The sequence below is a fragment of the Phasianus colchicus genome, chromosome 1 (genome assembly GCF_987193195.1).
Source record: "Phasianus colchicus chromosome 1, bPhaCol1.hap1.1, whole genome shotgun sequence".
Lineage (NCBI taxonomy): Eukaryota > Metazoa > Chordata > Aves > Galliformes > Phasianidae > Phasianus > Phasianus colchicus.
This window is the reverse complement of record NC_143436.1, coordinates 54,495,725-54,520,605: the sequence shown is the minus strand read 5'-3', so window position 1 is coordinate 54,520,605 and position 24,881 is coordinate 54,495,725. Positions and strand designations below refer to the sequence as shown.

The window sequence follows — 24,881 nt, the reverse complement described above, 5'->3', positions numbered from 1 at the left end:
TCCTTCAGGTTGTTGTTACCTAGAGGCTTTTTCTCTCCTTGATGAAACTTTATTCTCCTTTAATTCATTTCATGTGGAAACAGTTAAAATTAAGAAGAAAAAAAAAAAAAGCTGAAAAAAAAAATCCCATATTGAATCCATATTTTGAAGTCTTACTGCCTTACATTTTCCTGAGCAGAATTAAAGAGTTATTTAATTTAGTAGTATCTCATAACTGATATTTCTATGTTTGTTCACAAGCCTTCTGTAACTGGTACCCTTTTTTTTAAGGGATACAACACATTTGGAGATTGAGCCTTTCACGCTGCTTGGTGTCTGTGCTGGTCTGATTCCATACCCTCACCACAACCAGTCCCCAAGAAACACTTACCAGTGTGCCATGGGGAAACAAGCAATGGGTAAGATTATTTGATTTTTACTCCACTTTGGAATATTATGTAGTTTTTGAGGCTGTGTAGAGGAAGTGACAAACAGAAATTCTTTCCTGCTCAACATTCAAGTTTCGCTAGGAAGGGAATACTTCCTTGCTGAGATGAAGTAAGGGAAAATTACTTCTAAAGAGTTGGAAAAAATAATTAAAAAAAAAACAGTTATGCTGAATGGAGAGCATACCTGTTAGTCTTAATAATTTGGAGAAATTTGGAGTCTTAAACATTTGGAGAAAATGGGGTCACTACTGCTTTTTTGGGGGGGGGGGGGGTGTAAATCATAATGACTGAAGTTTTCAACATAACGGGAGGTTTGGCAGTCAGGTTTTCTTTTCTCTTTATGCTGCAATGTGCTATGGGTTTCCAGACAAAAAGAGTAAAAAAAAAAAAAAAAAAAAAAGCATTCTCACAAAGAGAGACAGTGAGAAGAGACTTCCTCAGTAGCTGAGCAGTTGTCTTGCAAAAGAAAAGTTAAATTGACATTATAGAAACACAGCGAGCAAATTACTAAAGAGCGCACTTAGTTACTTGCCCACTTCCCACAGCAGCAGTTTAGATTTGGGGCTCTTTTTTTTTTTAAATGAAGAAGGCAATATAATAATGACTTCCCAGGAAAATGATTGAAACAAAATTAATTTCTGATCAGTTAATTATTCTTTTTTACAAACGTGGCAGCTGATCGTTAAAGAAAAACCAAACCTTTTTCTAAATATGCAGTGGTAAGCCATTAACACAAGCTAAATTCTCATTCTTCCATTCTTACATAGCTAAGCTAGCATTAAAGCATTGCAGTCATACAGGCTGTGATCAAACCAGAGTGAGTGCCATCAAGAATCTGAGCTGTAGTGCATCAGCTCAGACAGCTGCACTCAGACTTGTGCTGTACATGTGCTTGTTTTGATGGTGCCTTAGAAGCTGAGTTACTGTAGAAAAAAAGCACACCACTCCTGTTAATGCTGTGCATCTGAACCTTGGCACCTTAGTGAGGCTTCTCCAGCAGAAATAGTAACATACTAACTGCCTGATGCTAAACTGTCATGGTCAGACACCAAAATAGCAGAAAATAGAAGCAGTTGCGTGTTATCCCTTTTAAATAAAATTAAAAAAAGAGAGAGGGGCGATGCAATCTTTTTTCTTACAGTTCTCCCCCATCCCATTATCCTTCCTCCCTCCCCCGAGTCTCTATTTTATGACTGTTAGTCTCAGAAGGTTTGGTTAGTTACCACACACAGTTAAGCAGGATCAGTGTGTACAGAAAGCCAATTCAGTATCTGTGGAGTTCTTTTGTAGTTTTCTGTGTGAAGGTTTTTTTCCCCGTTTTGTTTTGAGTGTCATTTGCAATTCATTGTCTGTGTTTTCTGAGGTTGGTGTATTCAGCTGCTTTGACCCTAGGTCTTGCACATTTAGCTCCTTGGATACAATCCTCTGACGTTTCTGCTGACGCTAGGAACACAAAAGCCATTGAATATCTTGAGCAATAAAAAAAGCTTTTGTTTCAGTTTGTTATGACAAAACACCTGACTTTACAAATAAGCAGCTAGATGAAAGTACATTTTAAATGTTGGCACATGACCTGAGCCTTGTTTTGCTCTGCCTGAAGTATCTGCGAGCACCCGAACTTTTCTTTAATTGCTGCTTTTTAAAAAAAACACCCTCAGTGGTAATATGTAGGGGCAGAAACTATTTTTCTATACAGCTGTAGATCAAATGAGATCTAAAGGATAATCCTGAAACAGGTTACATGTAGTTCAGACTTTACTTATGAGGGCATGTAACGCTGCACTGCAAACCCCTAGCTTTTCTGCAGTTCTCCACCCTTCCTTCTTTCCCCGTCTCACAATTGCAGACTGGCTCCAAGGTCCATGTTGCCATGTGGAGACTCACGTCCAAGTGCACAGTGTCACTCCTGTCTGTCCGAAATTGGGGGGCAGAGCGGAGCCCCATGCTCAGAATGAGGGCCCTGTGCTCTTGGTCAGCCTTGCCCCTTTTTAGAAATATCAGACACAGAGGAAGATGTGGAAGTACAGATAAAGGGAGGGTGTCCGTCAGGTTGCAGTGAGGTCTGCAATCGAGCATCCTTGATGAGTGTTAGGTGTTAAAATACGACCATGTAAAACGTACCGAAAAATACCTCTTTCTGAGTGGGTCGTTTTGTTGGAGGACTGGGGCTGCGCTTGGTGTAGTGAGCAAAGTGGATTTCAGTGAGATGATATTGAAATGAAATCACTTTGTTTTGTCATAGACGATGTACCATGTGCTGTACTGCACTGTCAGTTGTACTGCGAGACTGAGGGGAAGTTGTGCTGGCAAATACAGTAGCAGATGCGAGGGCCTCAGTGGAAGGCTGACATTTCAGTGCAGAAGTAACAGTAGAAGCTTAAAATCTGAGGAATATTTAGGACTAAAATACAAGAATCTGTACTGTTTGAATTCCATGTGTTGGTACAGTAACATTTAAAATGATCAAAGGCGCCTAAGATTAGAGGTGTAATTTTAAATGCAGCTTTTCAGTCACTTCAATTTGCAGGAAACGGGTCGGTTTTATATGCTGTACTTCTGTTACTGAGAAGCATTACACAAAAGCCTAATGTAAGAAATGAAAACACCCATAGTCCTGCCAGCAGTCCACTGTATTGCACAGGCCTATCTGTGAGGGTGGCTTTGCAAGTCCACAAAGCTGTGTGTGGTGGTTCCAACCCAAATGTTTAACATGAGTCTGAGCAAGGAAGGCAGGCTCTAGGTGTCAATTGTGATTCCAGCCTGTGAAAGAGAAGAGAATATTTGAGGGCAAGGTTGGGGAGTGAGCAAGAACACTTATGCAACTTCTATCAGTGGGCTGAGCTGAAGTGCTCCCAGGTTCTGTATGGCCGGCCTGTTGGCAGGGAACTAAGCCAACAGCAAAGCAACACCAGCTTGTGCTGTTCTTCTGGGCTTGCTGCTCTGTGGCCAGACCCAGTTCTGCAGCACTTGGGCCCTCTGAGGCAGCCCCTTTCTCGAGCTTCTCTCCCTGGCACCAGGCACCTGTTGGGGCAGTAACAAGCCAGATTTCCCCATAATCTTTAGGACCAACTTCTTAATCTTTTTACTATGAGGAGAACATTTCAGATGCTGACTGTCCAGATCAATTAACACATGTAATGTGAAAGAACATCTGTGAGCTGAGGTGGAGCTTCTCTACAGGGTTCACTGCAGCCTTTAAAATGATTCACCTATTCTCTGTTGGTTTGTTCTCATATAAAGGACAGAGTAGTAGAAAATCCATGGTGAAAATAAGGGAAGTACAGAAGTATGGAAGTTCCTCTCTTGACTCGTGCAGTAATATATCCCTTTGTGCTCGTATCTCAAGTAGATTAATTTCTGCATCTATGTTAATTTTGGTTGTTAAATTTAACCTTGCTATAAGTAATACACCAGAGGATTGGATAAATGTGTATTCTAGCTGGCTGTATGTTCCATCTCTTCAATCATTTTTGCGGCCCTCCTCTGGATGTGCTCCTACAGATCCATGTCTCTCCTGTACTGAAGACTCCACACCTGGACACAGTGCTCCTAGTAAGGCTTCACCAGTGCAGAGGAGAGGGGCAGGATCACATCCCTTGTACTGCTGGCCACACTTCTTTTGATGTAGCCCAGGATACAGTTGGCTTTCTGAGCTGTGAGGACACATTGCTGGCTCCTGTCCAGTTTGCCACTAACCAGCACCCCCAGGTCTTTTTTGGGAGGGCTGTGCTCAGCCCTTTCATCCCCCATCCTTGTATTGATAGTGGGGGGTTGCACCTGGGTTGAGGCCCAGGTGCAAGTCCTTACATTTGGATTTGTTGAACCTCATGAGGTTCACCTGGGCCCACTGCTCAAGCCTGTCTAGGTCCCTCTGAATGGCATCCCATCCCTCAGGTGTTTGACTGATCATTTTACTTGTGTTCTTGAATCACTCTCACTAACATTTCTTTCCTGCTAGGATATCCACTACTTGGTCTACGTGTACGTTTTCCATTTGATATGCTACAACATTCACCTCTAAAAATTACCTGAATACTTTATTACTGAGGCTCAGAATCTCAGTAATGTCAGTTCTGGTCTGAGATAAGCAATAACAGTTACGTTAGGCTTATCTGAACCTTTAAAACACGTGAAGCATTGTTACTCTGTCATGGATAAAATTTGAATTTGAATTATCTGAAATATGTGAGTGTGTCATCTGTAAACCCTGAGATATAAGGGGTGACTCAGATTGTTCCTAGAGTATAAAAGAAGAAATTTAGCTAAGGTCCGACACGCCAGACTTCATCCTGTCTTAGCATCCCTAACCAGTGAACCGTAGTGTGGCATGTATAAGCATCCCAGAGGAGAAAAAAATTGCAAGCTTTTCAAAAGAGAATGTTGAGAAAGCTGGTGTGGCATACTCAGGAGAATATTTCTCTCAACAATAGGGAAATGTACCTATCTAAAACTTTTAAGATGAGCTGTGCAGCAAATAGCCTATCCTGAAATCACACAGATTATTCATTCTAGGTGCAGAGAAAAAGAGTGGTCTAAAGCTCCATTTTGTTTGGCAGTAGAAATGAAAATATTGTCTTATTCTTAGGCTAGAGTAATATCAGAAGTAAGAGAACATTCAGGTGTTGAGCCTTATTCAGGGATGACTGGGAGAGTCTTCAGTGTTGGAAATTCTAGGCCCTGTGAGCTTGCTTCTTGCTGCGTGCAGAAAATACTGCTCTGGGATGAACTATTTCTTCCTCTAAGAAAAAGACAGGAAAGAAGCTGTTCAGAAGCAAGGGATGGGAAAAGCCTGTCAAGCATTCTGAATTGTCCCAAGTGTTTAAGAACATAGTGCTTGTGGCTTCAGGTTTACTTCCTAGAACCAAGAAAAGTCTAGGCCTGTAAGATGGCGTATAAGATGTTTGTTTTTGACATTATTTGTTGAGGTATCTCCCTGTTCTCATCCCTGAGAATGGTGTTCAGAGCAGTGAGCCTAGCAGTAGCAGCCCAGTAGGCCTTTGGAACTGCCCGTGATGCTGCCTGCATTTAAATAATTGATATTCTAGATATTTTATTTAAATGCAGACAATTGGAAATTACAAGTATGTGCATATAAAACATAAAGCCCCTAAGAGCAGATTTATGTTCAGCTATGTTATATGCTGGCCATGTGAAGTCTTCATTATAGTCAGGCTGCTTTGACCTTTCTTTGAAAAAAGCCACTCTTTGAAATTGCAGGAGAAATTGGAAAGGTTCTGAAAGACTTAGTTCTTTAGCACATGTACTGCAGAATATTTAGTACTTCAGCTTTTCAGGCTATAATTTCTTAATTGCTTAGAGACATAGCATAGTCCTGGTACAGCAAACTAATAACATACGATTGCCTTAACTTTTGTTCTGCTACACAACAGTTTATGTTTCCCTGCTGGGTGTTAATTATTTTTTCCTCAGATTTCAGGAGACACTCTGGCAGTCTGATGGGACAGGGCCAAAAATTTCAGTCTCAAGCTGGGAGGTCTATACAAAGGATTGAATTCTGAACTGTAAATTTAAAATTAATTTCATGTAGAAAGACAAATATATTGTGGGTGAACTTCTACTGTAGTCTTTCTAGCAACGGCGTCTCTAATTTCAGAAAGTAAATCAGTCTTGGCTGCTGCTAGCTGTATGCTTTGTTTGTGCTTTGTGACACTGTAACACAAGCTGCTGTTAAACTAATTATTGCCCAGAAAAAGGAAGAAAATACGAAGTAGAAGACACAGAGATCGATCCAGAGTTCCCCTTGAACTCAAGTGGGAGTCTTTCTATTGGTTCTGATACGATTTTTGGATCATAGTTTCAGCCCTTAAAAATTCTGTGACTATTATGACAGTAACAACAAACTTAATACTTGTACTGTTATTCAGTGTCATGGTTTTAAAAGAATCTTATTTGCATTCGGTCACGGAAGACAATAGTTTAATTTCTTTTGTTGTTCTTTTTGCCTTGATGCTCAGGTCTTCCCTAAAAAAATAAAACCTTTCTGTAAGTTTAAAATAAGAAACCTCTTGGTGCTTTATCTGAGTATAATAATGTGAAGTTGTTTTGCTTCAGTCTCTTGTATGATTTTTTTTTTTTTTGCTTTTTTCATGAGGAATTCATTTTACTATATGAAATTTCTCAGTTTGTCAGTTTCTATGCATGTAATTTTTTGCTAAGAAACACTTTTTTCTAGGAAACCTACTGATGTTCAGACTGTTGTTTTTCTTTTACATACAGGTACTATTGGATACAATCAAAGAAACAGGATAGATACTCTTATGTATCTTCTTGCCTACCCACAAAAGCCAATGGTAAAAACAAAAACAATTGAACTGATAGATTTTGAGAAACTGCCTGCTGGACAGAATGCCACAGTTGCTGTCATGAGCTACAGTGGTTACGATATTGAAGATGCTCTTGTCCTAAATAAAGCTTCTTTGGACAGAGGTAAGAACCACCAGTTCTTACCCACTTCTCCACCATGTGCTGCAATACATACTTTAATAACCTTGTTGTCTCATGGTGTTATCATATAATATGTTTTATTGCTCTTACAAACAGTTACAAACAGTCTTCAAAACCACTTTGGGTGCTTTTGTTTTCTGCATGTATGGTAACTGTAATTCCATGGTTGTAATAGTTGGGTGAAGTTGCCAACGTGTGAATAAACTCTTGAGTGTGAATATTATAAGAACCTATGACTAACTTTTGACTTCAAGTAAAAAAGGAGAAATGGTCTCTTTGGAAATATTTAGCTTGCCAAAAAAAAAAGGCATTGTATAAAATGTCTGTGGTACTTGCATCCTAAATGAGACTTTCATCAGTGCTAACAGAGGTCTCATCATTTTTGTCAGTAATGAAAGCAATAGATAAAAACAGATTTTTGAATGTATTCAGAAAGTGAGTGTAACGTGTGGTGTTTTGTGTCACTGTGATCTTGGTGCTCTGACAGCACAGTAACAGTATTGCTTGTTTTCTGAGGGAAAATAATAGTATTGCCTAAAACAAAATAATATTTATTCTGAGAAAAGTTAATTTCTTCTTTCTTTAAAAATAGAAAAGTAAAACCAATGCACTGCGTGTGTCTTTCAATGTACATAAGCATCAAATAGGAGCTAACAAAATGAAATCTGTATTTATGCTATTCTGGCCTGTGTCATCCTCTCCACAGATCTCGGAGCTTTATGTTAATGCTGCTGGGGGATAGAGCAGAGTTTCCTGAAAACTTAGTGTCTCTTCTCTCTCCTCAATAAATTCCCTTGAGAGGAGACGTAATGCAGTGTGATCAAATCGGTTTATTTTTGGGTGGCCAAAATCAGTTTCTTCCATGACTTTATTCCCCCTCCATACACCCTTCCTCCCTGTTGCTAGGCAGCAATAATAGTATTCCTAGACATGTATCTTTGGCATTAATGTCTGACGCATTTAATTTATGCCTTCTTTTCTAAAACAACAACAGACATGATTTAAAAGTGAATGTTTTCTTTTCTGGTAGACTGGTAGCATTTACAGGGCGAGCTGTGGTGCCTGTCAGGACTTACTTGACATAATCTAACAATATAGATGTACTGTATGTGGCTACTTCCATCTTTCAAATGGACTAAAATAATGTAGGGTTGTTAGAAAGCACCACTCTTGGCTGTCTGTAAGTGTGATGGAAGTGTTTAGTAGTGTGGCTAGTTGGTGCACATAGAGCGAAACATCCAAAGGTGCTGCTTTTCTCACCTAAACAAGCTAACTCTACATGTAATTATCTTCATATACATGTGTATGTGTGTGTGTGTGTGTACATATAAATCATATGTAATTCATACTTCCTGGAAGTGGAAGAAAATGGAATGATTGTACGAAACGTTCAGTAATTGCTTTTCTGGTAGGCAAGGCTTTGTCAGCCACAAGGATGAGTAAAAGTTTGGGTCCTTTAGAGACACCGAAAGGAAGAGGAGCTGTTCTCATCCTGTTTAAACATCTTCTCCAATGGTATGTCTGTGTGTGTACCACTAAAGATAAGAAAAATGGTGTGTGTGTGTACAGAGCTATAGGAGAGGTTGACAGGACTTCAGAATTGGTTTGCAGTCCTGTGTTTAAAAAGTAATAGCGTACATGATCTGATTTTAAATTGTGAGCTACAAGGTGCCTTTGTGCAGTGACAGGTACGCATAATCACAATGATGAATAATCTGTTAAAAATACATTATATTTCATAGCTTAGCATGTGTTTCAGCATTCTTTTTTTTTGTTGTTGTTCTGATAACATGTTATAAAGAACTTTTGAACTCCTGGGCAAAAGTCTGTGTTACGTTTTAGGTTTTGGAAGATGTCTCGTGTATAAGAATGCCAAGTGTACACTGAAGCGTTACACAAACCAGACATTTGACAAAGTGATGGGCCCAATGTTGGATGCAGCTACTCGCAAACCCATCTGGCGCCATGAAATCTTAGATGCTGATGGTATCTGCTCTCCTGGTATGTCAGACTGCATGTTAAGGCCTAGCACCTACTGAATCTGAAGTAGACATGAACATTCTGTTAAAATTTCTTGTGCGCTTTGTTTTGTTCTTAGTGTATTTTTTTTCTTGTAGTGGATAATATTATAGTGGAAAATGTTTAAATGTTGGCTTGTGAAAGCAACATGGTGCCTGATATTGTGGGTGTGTTGGTTGGTTTTTTGATGGGGGGGCATGGGAAAGAGAGGTGCTTAAGTAGAAAATTTATACTATCAGTCTTAACCATGATTCACTGTTATGAAGTAGTACTTTTCTTACATCCCCAAAATGGCAGACTTTTAATATTGTAGTTCTTTACAATATTGTGGTTCCATCCATCGTGTTTTTATGTTGTTGACTTTTAAGGAGAGATTTTATATTATTTTTCATTATTAAAACCTCCTAGCCTATTGTCAGCTAATGCAACTGCCTGAGGAAGTAAGACTTTGTCATTTTAACACTTCAGAAATATATTTTGAGGTGGAGAGGAAAACAAATATGATAGGAAAAGCGATTGGGCAGGGAAAGAGAGACTAAAGGTGCTCTTGCACAAATAGTTGTGGATGTTATGTAATGTCCAGACATTTAGGTGGAAATTTCTAAAATTAATTACAGCGTTGCTTGTTAATTTTCTCCTTATGGCAAATGACTTTAGATGCCTTTTCACATCCATATTCATATTTAGACCTTGGGTATGTTCGATACTCTTCTCACAGTGCTCTCAATGCACGGCCGTTCTGTTTCGATTATCAAAAAAGGTTTGATGATTCCCTTACCATGCGATATTCAATAATATAACATGACCTACTTTCTGGATGTGTTCCTTACAGTTTGTCTTCTAATAGTCCTTATTCTGTAGCTTTGAATATATTTCTAATATCGGTAGCTAGATACATTTTATTTTATTTTCTGTTTGCTGTAGGTGAAAAAGTAGAAAATAAACAAGTCCTTGTGAACAAATCAATGCCAACAGTAACCCAGACACCTCTGGAAGGAAGCAGTGTGCCACAGCAACCACAGTACAAAGATGTGCCAGTAACGTATGTTGCATCCTTTACTTTCTACCTGGGGAAGGTAGCATAGAGGAGGGGTCCCACTGTACAAGGAACTCTCCTGAAAATATGTGTATAGAGAGGAATCATTGAGAGAGTTTCCCAAGAGAATCCAAGGAAGAAGTGATGACACTGTGAGCAAGGAGTGGTATTATACATAGCTTAAGCAATGGAGAAACAGGAGAGAAGCAGAACAGGTGGGAGGGCAGAAAACATATGTATGCTCAGTGAGGGAGTGCATCTCCTCCATGCAGACTCTCAGAAAACACTGACTGCTTCTCAGTCCTCATTTTTCCAGGTAGGAGTCCAGAAGATGGAGGCCTTCCTATCTCAGAGACTGATGGTGACTGATGGTCAGCTTGTTCTGGCCACTCCAAGCAGATGTTCTTTACCAAAGCACTGAATGAATAGGAAAGGACAATTAAAAAGATTTTTTTCCCTTAGTGTCCTGAAAGTTCAGAAGAATTCTGAGATGAAAACTTTGAAGTAAAATACATAAATTAGGAAGCATGAAGAGCTTTTCACTATTTAATCGGCAATGGCTTTGGCATGTTGATAAATTACTGGAGAGCAAGGCAAAAAATTGGTGTCCAGGTCAGAAAGGCAGATACAGCCATGCTGCACTTCTCTGTGATTCAGAACCAATAGGAAGCTGAAGATATATTCCTACAGGATACTAATAAAGAAGTGATATAACAAGATAATTATCAAGAGATAGAGACATGCACACAGGGTTCTAATTTTAGGTGTCACAGTTTGACCATTTCAGCTACTGTAACAACAGACAAAACAATCTCCTACATAAGATATTGAAATCTGATATAACCTCCTGCTGCAGTTTATCTTTTTAATCCCTGCATCTCCTGTTATATAAACTCAGGTGATACCTGCAAAGTTCTTTCTGTATCCCATCCTGTGTTCTGTCCATCATTCGTTTCTATTCCAGTACATGATATTATGCCTTCATTTTGTTCTTGAATTATTTTAGAATATTCCTTAAGCTCCCTTCTTCAGTTATAATCCTGGCTCCATTAAGGCTGCATTTCAGCCAGAAACTTAACAATAAACAGGTACTTGTTTTTAACTTCTTTTGTTCATAAATGTAAAATTCATGTTCTGTCTTCTTTTGCTAGCTATAAAGGTGCTACTGATTCTTATATTGAAAAAGTAATGATTTCATCAAATGCAGAGGATGCTTTCTTGATCAAAATGTTGTTGAGGCAAACGAGGCGCCCAGAAATTGGAGATAAATTTAGCAGTCGTCATGGACAGAAAGGTAAGCTATGTATTTAATAAAAATAATATGTGTTGAGTATTCCCATCACATATATGCATCATGCATGTTTCAGGTATTTTATGACTGCAGTGGTAGAAGAAGTATTCCTTATTGGTTGAGTTTGCCTAATGTAGCAATTATGTTTCTGGAAGTGAAAGAGGAATCAGCAAACAAAACTGTTTGATATATGAACCTGGAAAGTAGGGTAGGTGTCCTTTTAGAATAAGAACAGGATTTTGTTTTTCTAAGTGTGAATTTGATTTTAGATTGACTTATCGATGAGCAATCAAGAAAGGTGTTGAAGGAAAGAGTGAGAGGACCTATTCTGAATGAACAGAAAAGACTAGAGACGGAATGTGATCTGGGGTAGCTCTTGATCTTCAAACCAAGAGCTGTAAAATAGCTTCCTACTAGGAAGCTGCTCAGTGGCATGGTGATCTCCAGTGTTGAATATTAATTGTAAAATGAAAGTTAGAAGCTTGTTTCCCTATCTTTTGAAGATAGTAATGAACTCCCTTTGGCATGAACGGCAGTAAAACATGACATGGAATATCCTCTGTGAATCTCAAAGTGTTGGGAGTGTGGGGGAGGAGTGTCGTGAAAGAAGTGACTGAAAACAGTCTGACTGTAAATTATTTATAAACATGTTTTGTTCCCTGTGGTCTCAATATGGCACTGGTTTTGACTGTTAGTCACTTTTTCATCTTTGCACATGAAAAATCTAGAAATTTAGAAATTTAGCATGACCTTTTGCCGTGTTGTATGTGCTGTACTAAACCTGTTACCTGAATGTTTTATTCCTAGTGTGTATTTAGATCCTACTTTGGTTTGAAATCATTGCTTAGTCTCACTGAGGACAACGCATCTGATGTGAGACTAAGCAATGGGGAAGGAAAGAGGCACATACACTTTTCTCCTGTTACTGGGCAAATGTGATACCACCTTAAAAACTACTGAACCAGCAACAACAATAACAAAATCTATACTTCCCTAGTTTGATTTCTGAGGAACTGGAACTAAAGCATTCAGTGTTAGCACACCAACTTCTTCTGTCTGGTGACACAAGTATCTGTGAGGTCTGTGTGGAGCAAAGAGAGAGGAAACTGAGAAAACGGTGGAGAATGCTCTTTAGATTTGGAACACACATACTTAAAACTAGTTGTAGTTAATGAACTTTGCAGTAATAGCTCTGCTTAAAACATGGGCTGCCATTTAAACTGTCTTTTGCCTTTTTTCTGCTATTGTTAAGAAATGGAGATGAACCCCTCTGATGAATGTTGAAATGTTTTTCAAGGTGGCTTTTAATCTAAAAACAGAAGTGATTCCCACTGTTTCCCCAAGTGTCTGAAAAAAAATACTATGGAAAGCTTCAAAAAAGCAAAGAAAAAACAGTGCATTCTTGACTTTCCTTTAAAATCCAGTCCAGTTCTTCCACACCAGCCACGTAGGATAGTTTCTGTAAGTGAGGAGGAAGATCATTAGCTTAACAGAGAAATAGAAAGACTTCAGCAGTTGGGATAGTTCAACTGCTCCATTCCTTTTTTCTCTTTCATGAAGATTTCCTGTAAAATTTGTTCGAAATGATTTTACAACCTAAGACACAAAGGAGATGTGAAGTACGTTAAGCTTATGGCTATTTTTATAGCAAAGCCCATTTCTTCATAATTTCTTAAACTTTATCTAATTGGTTCTTTCTTCTTTCAGGCGTAATGCAGCATTTTAGCTGCATGTGACAATTTTTCTTACTAGAATTAAAGAAGTATACGTTATAGTTAAGAAGCTACTAGGTTAATAATGACAAATATTTATCTTGCATGAAAAATGTAAGCAGGTACAGTTGTCTCCTGACTTGGGCTATTGATGTGCATCATTTGATGGAGTTGGAGAGCATTAAAATGGAACTGTTTCCCATGCTGCTCCAAAAACCAAGAAGAGTTCTCCACAAATTGAGATTCATCAGAGGAGAAGAAGGAGAAGTGGAAGAATGACAGGAGAAATCAGAAGTGTCAGGCAAACTGCAATATAGCTTTAGGTGACAGAGGGCCTTCCATACCACTAAATGTACATAAGGCATCTCCCAGTATAGAGAGCTTATTTTAGATGTCTTGAAGGACAGACATCTCACTGGATATTCTTGTATTCTTGCTCCTTGTCAAGCTCTGATATCTGTAGTCAAATGCAGACTTAATAATCATGGTAGTGGAATCATGGCATTTTCTTTAATATCCAGAAAACCTGAGAGTGTTAATATTTTTTTTCCCCAAAGTAAAATACCTATGTAAGTCCCATTGTAATGAAAAACAACATCCTAAATGCTGTAGGGGGATTTGAGAGCATTCACAGTTATGCCTGGCATCATATCAGGTTAGAATGACTGATGCCCCCTGCATCCCTTCTTTGGACCTGTGATGATACTAAGCCAACGTCAATTATTCAGAATGCCAAATGTCCCTTTCCACTTGCTGGGGGGGATAAGAGTGGGAACATTGCAACAGTTGTGTTACAGATTTTGCAGGCGTGTGCTTGTTAGCTGTCCAGTACATCAATCTGTAATAATCTCTTGTGATCTGGGGAGTTGGCATGTTCTAAATATTATATCCTACTGGGATGTATGCCCTTACTGGTAGCAGGCTTTTCAGTTTATTGTCTTGTAGTACTTCAGAAGAAAAAATGTTAGGAAGAGTGGTGGAAGGGAGAAATGTGCTTGGGGAGAAGATAAATACATTAGATACATAGAAATAAATACTGACAAGAACACTGGAGGTTACTGTTTTGTGACTTCAGCATACAGTGAAGAACTGGATACTGACATTAATGTTACATTACAGGCAACAAAAGCTTTGAAAAAAAAAAAAGGGGGGGAAATCTCCCGTGCTAGCTGTTTAAACATATTGCTAGTATCATCTTTTTCTGACATCAAATCAGAGAAGGATCTGTTGTAGCAGAAGAATATAGGCAACTATGAAACAGGAATCACAGTACTAACGGTTTAACATTTTCTATTGAGAGAATTTTTAATTAGCCTTGAATTTGTTCTCTCTTTGTCTGAATGCAGCTGATTACCTCTTCAAGTTTAATTTGTGAGTGTTAGTTTTAAGCCCATCATAGAGCCATTTAAACAAGTACCTCAATTTAGTAAGAAGGAGAGAAAGCAAATTACTGTCCTTTCTCTATTGTCAGTATTTTTATTTTCTGGAGAGAGTGTATGAAGATGAGATTTGATTTCATGATATTGTGGTCACAGTTTTAAACTAATTAAATATGTATTAAATACAAGATTGTGCAAAGCTTTTTTCATGGTTTTTTTTTTCCATGTATTCCAAATTGATTTGTATTCTGAAGGTATACTTTGTCACTGGGGCAGAAGGAAGCAGAGTAACAGAATTGGAAAGTGTCTGGGATACAGCAGATTAAATCTCACAAACCAGCTTTAGCCTTTTGTTGCAGAAGAGCCTTTCATTAAATACGCATGTAGATTTGGTAGGCCCCTGTAATAATTTAGATCTATGCCACTGCATCTGTATTTGCTACTTTCTTTGTGTCCTCTCCCATGTCAACACTGTATGGGCAAGGGTCACCACTTCCTGGCCTGTCCACTCTTTTCATGCAAGTCCATGCTGTAAGTGCTCTTCCAAACTGCCTGGAAAGCCTTCGCCTTCCCTTTGAAACTTGTCAACAAAGTACATGAGAAGAAGGAAAGTTAGGCCATCACGTTGTGTTCTGAAACCCACCAGCAAGTATTTTGTGCCATCTCAATATTCGTCTTCAAGCAGGATGTCACAATAAGATCTTGAGAATAGGGCTGTCCCTTTAGTCTGTAAAGTCCTTAAGCTTCTAATGTTTCAGGACTAAATATATACGTACCAGAGAGGACTTATCTTAAGCTGTAGGTCTTTGCTTTAACTACATCATATCATACATTTTCCAGAAGGATAAAGAAACTTTTTGGGTGTATTATTTTGTTTTCTAATCTTGCACTCTTCAAGTAAATTCACTTTCAAAGCACAGAAGGCTAAAGGATTGTTAAGCTAAAGAAGCTTCATCTGAGTTCCATACAAACTAAATTATTATATTTCCAGATTTCCTCTTGCTTTGCTACAAGTCACAATGAGGAAAAAGTTGGGCTCCTTTGATGTGAAAAAAGCAATATATCACTTCTCTGAAAGAACATTTCTCAGTCTCTCATGTGAAAAAGGATTAACACCTCCAACAAAGGTCCTGTAGATCACAGAACTAAGCAGCAATACTGAACAGTATTCCTGAGGAGTGGAAAAACTGTATTTAAGCAAGAGATTGTTTGAACTGGCAAACAGAAGCTTTTTAATAGCTGAAGATCTAAGATAAAGGATTAAACCTTTCTGAAGTATCTGCACTTAAACAACTCTAAAGACAAGGAAGCGAGTTTAAATTCATGAAAGATGGTCTTTGTTTTCCTAAATGAACCGTGTTCTTTATTGTCAAAACAAATCCATTCACAGCATTGTCAACTACATAAACTTCATTACAATGCCATTTATATACCAAAGTCTGACCTTGCTTACTTTCTAAAATTTTTACTAGTTTGAGCATCGGCCTCATGCTTGCCTGAATTCATAGCTAAGAACAACTTATCTTTGTCCTCTCAGTGGGTGCTTTTGCACTACACGTAGGCAGTGTGTGTAAACTGAAATGCTAGCTTTAAATCATTACTCGTGTCATTTTCCCACATTATAAACCAGACTTAGTGCATTATCTCTAATAACACATCGGTGAGTTTATAGGAATTAAATGCTTGAAGTGGTATTAAAAAGAATTTGCTGTTATTGACTGCAGGAATGCGAGATGATTAGCATTTATTGGACGTCGGGGAAGGCAGGAATTTCTTACCTTATTTTTATCTTCAGAAGTTGGTTATGAGAAAAGGAGATGTCAGAATGTCGTTAAAACTTCCCTTACAGGCTTTGTTTGTTTATTTTTCACAATACTGCTGCTTGGTGTGCTTGCTTAAGAAGAAAATCACGGCATTTTTTATCTCAAGCAGCAAACAGGTAACCTTCTGACCTCTTCAGTAAATCCTCAACTGAACCTCTGAAATTAGGGTGATTTAGCATTTTATGGCACAGAATAAAAATCTCTAATTCTGTTTCCAAATAGTGTATCCTGAACACACATTTTATTAAGCTCTTGACTCATTCAGCCATGTGTATTTTGTAAAGTTCCTATGGTTATTGTTTTACAATAGCTGCTTCCAGAAGCATTGTAAGGGTTTCAATTAATCAGCTCTTTGTGTGCTTCAGACTATGCAAATTTATCACATCAGACCATTCAGCAGCTCATGGGAAAGCAGTGTACAAACTGTATTGTCTTCTAGCACCTCCTCTCATTTAGAGTGATGTTTTTAATAAGAAAACTAATCAAGTTTACTTATGCATTATTTATCTGTTAATTTTAATTCTGTTCTTATGTCAAATGGGATCTAGGAAGTGATACGATAGATCAGCAAATGATTTGATATTGAACAAAGCTCGTGTGATGCGGCACTTTTCTCTCCTGGAGTTGTTTTGTGCTTAGTTAGCCATGGCAGTGTGTAGTCAGAGTTCTGATGCAGATGTACTTTTTTGCTTAACCTTATTCATGATTGCCCATCAGTTGGTCCTTTGCTCGCAATATACAGTGCTGTGTTGTAAGTACCCCTCTTCTTCATTGCATGGCCTGGTGGTTTTTCTCAGGGGTATTTCCAAACTCTGTCAAACCTGGCAAATCTAAAGTAGATACTTTTCAGTTAGTTTGAGCTCTTTTGCCGTTCTATCATTAGAATAAACAAACAGGGACAACTTAGTAATGCAGTTCTTTTTGTCTTGCTGATAGGAGCTGGTATTACTGCTGCTTCCATTCACTTCGTCTCCTTTGCTTGCTAATGTCCCTCCTGCTGCTAGTAATTAGTTTTCTATATTAGGTTGTTTTGACTTATTTGATTATTTTTTTTCATTTGGCATGTGTGCATAGAGGGCACCTGACAGATCTGGTGACAAACTTTCCCATACCATCATTGGGACCCTGCCCCCTCCCACCAACCCTGGCCCCTTGTGGCTGTCAGCAGGCTGCAGGGCAGACACCAGTTCTGGAAATGGGAGTATCTCCCATCTAGGAATGGAGCAAAGAGGTGGGAGAGCTCTGTTTCCTGTAGGGCCATGTGGAGGCACAGGCTGCTGAGATGCAGACAGCTGTGCATAAGATGGGGCCATCGGGCCTGATGAGGGCTGGCATTTACTGGCTGGCATACAACAGCACAGCATTTGTTCTGTCTAGAAAAGTAATTGCTGCCTTTTCTGGTTGTTAGTGTTTGATTCTGGTCCTAGACAGGAACTTCACAGTGTTACGGGTGAGAAGAGATTCAGGCCCATCAGAATACAGCATGTAGGCTAAAACCGTATTGCTGGATTTCACATGCAGCACGTGAAAATGCGTGCTGGGGATTCAGGGAGAATGAAACCAAGTAATTTTGTGCGTCCCATGTGAAAGCTGGGGAGCAGTTTTCATGTGATGTCTGAATGAACAACAATCAGGAAATCCTAAAAACCTGTAGTAAGTTAAGTATGGGTTTGAGCATGTCCTGTTTATGGATATTGCATAGGGAGCAGCCGGGCAGCTTGGCTGTGAAATGTAGTTGGTGTTGCACGGGACAGCGTTTGGAACTTGAGGCTGTCTTAAATCCAGCTTCTGCCTTTTCTCCTTTACTGTTTTATGAGCCAGTTTCAAGTGATTATTCTACTTCTAATGGATTAATTCACTCAGTCACCTTTTTGCAGCTGCCTGGCAATGCAAAACTGGCATTTTGTTGCCCTGCTGCAAACCCTGGTACAGCAGTCAGGGCTGAAAGGGAGAAGCAGAGTCAGGAACTCTCAGAGCAGACCTGCAGGCATTAGCTGATCTCTGAAAGAGCCTCTGACAGAGAAGGACTACAAAATGAATCAAGTTCACGTTTTGGAGTGTGTTGCAGCTGCTTGCTTTTAGAAGTTGTGTTGTGTGCAGGAAGGTGCCTTTCAGGTTTGTAAATTTCTCCTTAGGAGAAAAACTTTCTTAAAACATGGAGAGGTAGAAGCTGCTCTCCATCCTGTTCTCTGCATACAATGGAATGTGCTGTACATCTGCTACCTAAACTCAGCAACTTCTTAAAATACAGACGCTCAGAACTGAGGTTTCATAGCTTTCCCTTTCTTTCTTTCTTTCTTTTTTTTTTTTCTGGGCTATAACAGAAACTTTATAAATGGCCTAGCGAGCTTCCCATTGCTGGATTCTAAATATTTTGTTTTTAACTTCTAAGCTCATTATGCTGTCTTTGTGTTAACTTGTATTAAAATCTGTCAGCTATGACTGGTCTCATAACCACAGCCAGCGGACCAGAATAAGTTAATTATTTACTTGTGTCACTAGTGCTCTTCATCTAATGAAATGCACAGCTGTGTTAGATCTGCAGTTGGGTGTGTAGGTCCCATTGTTCAGCAAGTCAGCGGAGGGTAGAAGCCGCTATGATGGAGAGCCCTCAGTTCTTTCTGCTGTTCTGCCTTTCTGTGTCGATTTCATGGATCTTTTATCATTCACTTTCACACAAAACAAACAACACAGTGGCTGTCTGCTATGGGAACCAGCGTGGCATATAAAAGGTTTTCAGAGCCTAAAGTAATTTTAAGTTAGCTAAGATTTAATTTTTGGCTTACAGGTGCCCCGAAGTCCAGATGTAGCCTAATGCTTTCTTAGAAGTAAACAGGAATAAGGCACGGCATAAGTGCCATAATATACCCGTAGTAAAGTATTTATGTGTATGAATGTAGGATAAAGAACTTGTGCTCGCAAGAAAGAGTGGGTTTTGTTTTTTGTTTTTGGTTTTTTTTTTTTCATTTTCAGCAAGTGGTTGCTTCTTGGTGGGGAGGATAGAAAGGTGCTACCGCTTTATCATAATGGAACAGTGAAAATTAATTTCAATAAGTTAAAAACTAAATGCCACCCCCACCCCCCCCCCCTCCCAGGAGCTCTCATCCTTCCCCACCCTCCCCCCATACTTACCATTCCTGCTCCGTTGACTGCTGTTGGTGCACCTCTCCCTGCCTTGCTGCTCCCTCCTGAGCTGCCGCCGCCATCCCCCTGTGTGCTGGCGGCCAGGGCTGCCTGCCTGGGATGTGCCCAGCACCCCCAGCCCTCAGTAGCCCCTCCACTGCGGGGCCCTTCCCAGAGCGTGGAGGGCTCATCTCAGACAGCTTGTTGGCTTTTCCAGTTGCAAGGGCTTCTGGAAGAAATTGGCCGCTCAAACAGTAGCATTGGCTTGAAGGAGTATGGGCTTAAGCAGCTGCATTTTAGCACCTGAAGTTGTATGTTAGATCTCTTGGTCATTTATCACTGCAGCGTTCTGATCTGCAGCATTCGGCTGTAAGAATGGAAAGGAAAACATCACGATACACGATAGACCTTAAAGTGAGTTTTCGTGCTTCTGCTTAACACGTCATAAGTAATTTTAGAGTTTGGTGTTTTGTTCTTTTGTTTCGACCCAGTGAGACAAAAAATTTCCAAAAGTAACAATGCATGTTCAGGGATGGACAAAATACAAAATACAACCCCTCCTTATACTGCCTGTAATTTGTCAAGAGCAGTCTTTGCTCAGCAAATGAACACTGCCTGAAAAAATGTTGGATTTTTGTATTTTCCCTTTATTTGCCCCCAGCTCGTATCAAATGCTGATTTTATTAAGCATTTAGTGAAGATGCACATGAGAAAGGGATTCTGAATCAGTGTTAATTTTAAGTGTCCGAAGAGGTGATGCGAGAGACCTGATTTCTTTTTTTTTTCCCCAGACAATTATAGTATCAGCTCTAAAAAATAGGTTTCACTTGAGATGTTCCAGACTGATGGTCAAAAAGTTCTGGTTGCATCTGAAAACTGTATCTGAAGCTTTCTTCCCTAATTGCTAGCTGACACGTCACAGGGAGCATTATGCAGGGCTATGCTAATGCAGCCAGTCCTGTCACAAGGGTTCTCTTCCAGTCTGCAGGTCCGAGCAGCGGTCACGGTAATGAATCTGGGTAAAAAGTGATCCATGAGAAAGAGAGGAGGAGAAAAACACCGAAGAAAATCTGGTGATGAGGCGTCAGCCCTGCTGGTGGTTTGCTGTTGGTGAATTGAAATGTTCTCTCTTCTGCAGGGGTGTGTGGACTGATTGTTCCTCAGGAGGACATGCCATTTTGTGATACAGGGATTTGTCCAGATATCATAATGAACCCTCATGGCTTCCCATCGCGTATGACGGTTAGTGGCTGTGTTGTCATTGAAGAGGCAGCATCCTGCAATAGAAAGTGAAGTTGTTAAGCCAGAAAAACAAAACTGTGTGTATGTGAGAGCCATACAGTTGCAGTAAGAACATTCTCCAATCCTCATGCCACATGCTTGCCCTCTTATGAACCTTCAACCATCTGTTTTGAAACATCCTTCTGTAAAAAGAGTTGGGATGTGGGCTTTTTGTTTGTGCATCACAATCATTTTGTAGTGCATCAAACTATTAGAAGAGCGACCAGGTACTTCATTTAAAGCCTTTCCCTCCCAAGTGACTCTGCCCAGTAAGTCAGCTGGGCAAAAGTGAGGGGAAGAGCAGAGTTTCAGTAATAGTTCTAGGCCTTATATCACTGACATCTCCATGGAATTCATGCAAGCCTTGTGGGGCTGTACCACATACATCACAACCTGACCTTTATATGGAACCTTTACGGATTACTTTGTACACCTCTGATGTTTCTCCTTTGTTAGCTGCCTTCCTCCTGTTCCCACTGCTGCACTGTGGAGTGTCAAACTCTGCAGCAGTCTCCCAGAGCAGAATGCCACACTGGATCGTGCTCACTTTTCAGACAAGCTGAAAAAAAAATGGGAATGTCTGACTCTGGTACTTAAGGGGATCCCAGACCCTGTCTGCTTTTCATCCCTTACTACAGGAATACCTCCTTGTTCTCCTTGGGTTTCTCCCACTGTTTCTATTGCACACAGTAACACAGGTTGCCATCTTAGGCCCATCACAGAATGGTTTGTGTTGGAAGGGGCCTTTGAGATATCTAGTTCCATCCCCCCTGCTATAGGCAGGGGCACCTCCCATTAGACAACTGCCTTAATAACACTGCAATTGATCCAGGTATGTTCTAGCATGTGCTGGTCAGCAGGCTGTTAACTCTGCTTTTCCTTGTGCAGGTAGGAAAGTTAATTGAACTCCTGGCTGGAAAGGCAGGGGTACTAGATGGCAGATTTCACTATGGAACAGCTTTTGGAGGCAGTAAAGTGAAGGATGTTTGTGAAGATCTCATTCGCCATGGTTATAACTACCTAGGGAAGGACTATGTAACATCTGGTATCACCGGGTAAGAATTTGCTGCGTAATTTAGCTGTCTGGGGGGAGTGGGGAAATGCTGTAACGTGACCAGCTGTTGTAGGAGACATGAAAATCTTCTGAGTTCTTCTGTATGGCAAAAAAATTAAAATCAAGGTTTTCCTTCTGAGGGATTGGGAGAAATTTCAGGTTTCTTTTAGCAGCAGTTGTTGTACGTACTTGGAATCAGAAGAGTATTTTCATAGCGATTCCAATAGTACTGTAAAATGTAGATTTGGAAGCAGGTGTCTGTTCCTTGGGAATATTTTTTGTGTGCTTTATTTTATTTTTCCTTTCACTTACACAATGATTCAGTCTGGCACTGCACTCTAATCTGCAACCTTCCTGCTGTGCTGATGGGACTGGCTTCTGAGGCACGGAGTTCAAAGAACACAAGATAGTTTAAGAACAGGAATAGGCCATATGGTTCCACATGCCTGCCTTCCAAAATTTATCTTAATCCCACCTTCCTGCTATTTTTATTATTCTCCCAGTCCCCTTCTTCTCAAGGAATAAGTTTGGATCTTTTCTGTAAGTTGTTTTGTTTTTAATTGCTATTCCTACCAACTTATTCCATATGTTGTTTGTCTTTCGTTTCAAGACCAAAGATTTTTTACACCTTACATTCTTTGTGAAGTACTTAATGTTTGAAACACTTTTTGTTGATAATTCACGATGATTTTTAACAAACGTGCCTAATCTTGTTTCCCACTGAGAAACTTCTTTCTTTGTCTGGAATTCTCCTGCTCCCGAACTTCAGCTTTCTGAAAAAACTTTTAGAAACTTTTCTTTAGGTTACTGGTGTTCTCGCAGACAAAATTTCATGTGCTTCATCTATTTTTTTTTATGAAATTTGGAAGCAAATATGTGTGAAAATTACAGATACATATGCAGATTTCAAATGTCTGGTTGCATGTTACTATTGGTTTAAATGGGTGGCTTTTGGATTAACACTCTATCATGTCAGTAGGGACTGTGACTGGGAGGTTGTCTGCTGTTTGATTTTGCATCACATGCATGTTTCTAGAAAGAAATGGTTGGCAGTGTGCTGAGTTTTTGTGTTAAATCCGACTGTTAATGAGTGCTGAAGGTGGTAACTCGGAAATGACTAAGTGTTCTCAGCTGTTGCTTTCTGATCTTCAGTTGTTTGTGCTGTTCTTACAGTTGGGAGTATTTTAAAGACAGAAATCTTCACCTATTATTCCAGCTCGCAGAAATAAGTAACACCTTCTGTGCTGCTTCCAAATGTTCTTGAGTGGATGCAAAGCTCAGCATTTTAAGTGCAGTTCTGAATGGCCCTTTTACTTTCCTTGTCTGAGCCCCCAGTGCCTGCACGGGCAGAGTGTTGTGCTGAGGGTGCAGCTGCTGAGCAAGCCCCCACCTGCTGCAGATAGAGCAGCATGTGGCAGGAGCTGAGGAGCTTCTTCCTTGCTTGTCCCTTGATGCAGCAGTACATGGTGCTGGCAGTGCACTGCTCTTCTGTTCAGAGGGGTTCTCTGAAAGATTTTCAGACCTGGAAGCCCAAACACGTTTTTCAAGGACTCGTGATTCCCAGATTGTTTTAAATTCTTCTTGTCTGTGACACGCTTATCACTCTTAAAGTAAATATGTGCTAACTGTGAATGTTGTGTTTTTTTTCTTAATTCATCCAGGGAGCCTCTGGAAGCGTACATCTATTTTGGCCCTGTGTATTACCAGAAACTGAAGCACATGGTGTTGGATAAAATGCATGCAAGAGCTCGAGGACCCAGAGCAGTGCTTACCAGGTATTGTTCAAGGCTGAGTGCAGAATTCCTGACCTGCACTCAGAAATATGCTCATCTGACTGATGGGTGTAAGGCAGTTTATTCACCTCTTGATGCTTGACAAAAGATGCTATTACCTATTGATACACTTCTACAGAGTAGAGCTCTCACAGTGCACTGTGGTAGGAGGTTGTTCTGAATATCCAGGTGTGCTCTGTGCTGTACAAAATCTGAGTGCTTCTCAGACTTCTGTTAGCAGTTGGTTAAAAAGCACCATGCTCTGATTCTCAGGGCACACTTTGGCCCTTCCCTGCCAGACTGTTCTTATCATAGGCATTTTACTTTTTAAAAATAAGATACGAGTAGAAAGAAGAAATTAATTTAGATATTTCAACAGTCTGTGATACTGAGCAGGTTAATATTGATGTGGCCCAGCTGGAGCACAAACCAGCATTAGCATAACATGCATCCCAAGTACATTGTACTTGGCCTTGGAAAACTTCCATTCAACTCGAAAACTTAATTTAGAGTTTTATGTGGTGATCCACAGTTTTTGTACAATACTGTACAGGAGAACTGTGCTTTCACAGTGATAAATTACAAAGTTTACAGGGACAACAACAATAAATCTCCAATTTTATTTGCCCAGTTTAAATATGTCTTCAGTTTCTGTGGAGCAGTGTTGATTGCTCCGAGCCTGAACTTAGTTTTCTCTCCAACAAAAATGTTGATTACTGCATTGATGTCCTCCTGGGTAATTTTGAAGGTATACACTGGGGTATATGTAATAAAAACACCTGGAAGTGGGCTTACATTCTCTGCACCTTTGAGGAGTTGGCAGCATTTTGCTTTCATTGGTGCTACTCACCTTTTCTCCTTGAAGGCAAATGAGCTGTTTGGTTCCAGCTCTAAGGCTGCTTGCACTCGTGTGCTATATTGCTGACATTCCTGTCTCACACAAGGTGGCTCAGTGGCACAGTCTTTGTTTTGAGGAGGCTTCTAGTGAATCCCTTAGTCTGACTCTGTCCATCACAGAGGATTATCAGCTAAATCTAGCCAGACAGTTTGCCCTGTCTGCCCACACACCATGTTAGCCACTCTGTCCTCTTAACAGGTGCAGCTTTCGCCTCTCATACACTGTTACAGAGTGGAGGTGCAGGTCTCTGCTCTACCTAATAAAGAAGCTTTTTGCTTCATGTTTCCCATGTATTTTGGCTCTCTGACCTCATGCTTTCTCTGGGGCAAATTGAAGTTGTCTCACATATTCCATAGAGAAAAATATCAATGGTTAAACTGGGAGAGAAAACATGAAAAACTTATTTCTAAACTTCTAATAGTTTTGCTGCACTTTCCTTCTTAATTTTTGTGTCATAGCTCCTTGCCAGTATGATTTGGACAATTTGGATGATGAATTGTGTAGTGGGAATGATATGCCCAATTATTGGTCTGTCTGCCCCATTTTCTGTGTTAGTCATACTGTTGTCCCTTCATACGAAAATGAAAACTTAGTCTCAGT

The 24,881-nt window shown here is 39.9% G+C and overlaps 1 protein-coding gene across 1 annotated transcript in view; it reads left to right on the top strand.

Moving 5' to 3' along the window:
- POLR3B (RNA polymerase III subunit B) overlaps positions 1–24,881 on the top strand; it is a 67,900-nt gene that overhangs the window by 35,025 nt on the left and 7,994 nt on the right. Inside the window, exons 19-26 of the mRNA XM_031600054.2 lie at positions 271–398; positions 6,666–6,875; positions 8,736–8,894; positions 9,837–9,954; positions 11,100–11,242; positions 20,415–20,518; positions 21,446–21,612; positions 23,273–23,386. Coding sequence (XP_031455914.1) covers positions 271–398; positions 6,666–6,875; positions 8,736–8,894; positions 9,837–9,954; positions 11,100–11,242; positions 20,415–20,518; positions 21,446–21,612; positions 23,273–23,386 — 1,143 coding nt within the window. The remainder of the gene's footprint in view (positions 1–270; positions 399–6,665; positions 6,876–8,735; positions 8,895–9,836; positions 9,955–11,099; positions 11,243–20,414; positions 20,519–21,445; positions 21,613–23,272; positions 23,387–24,881) is intronic.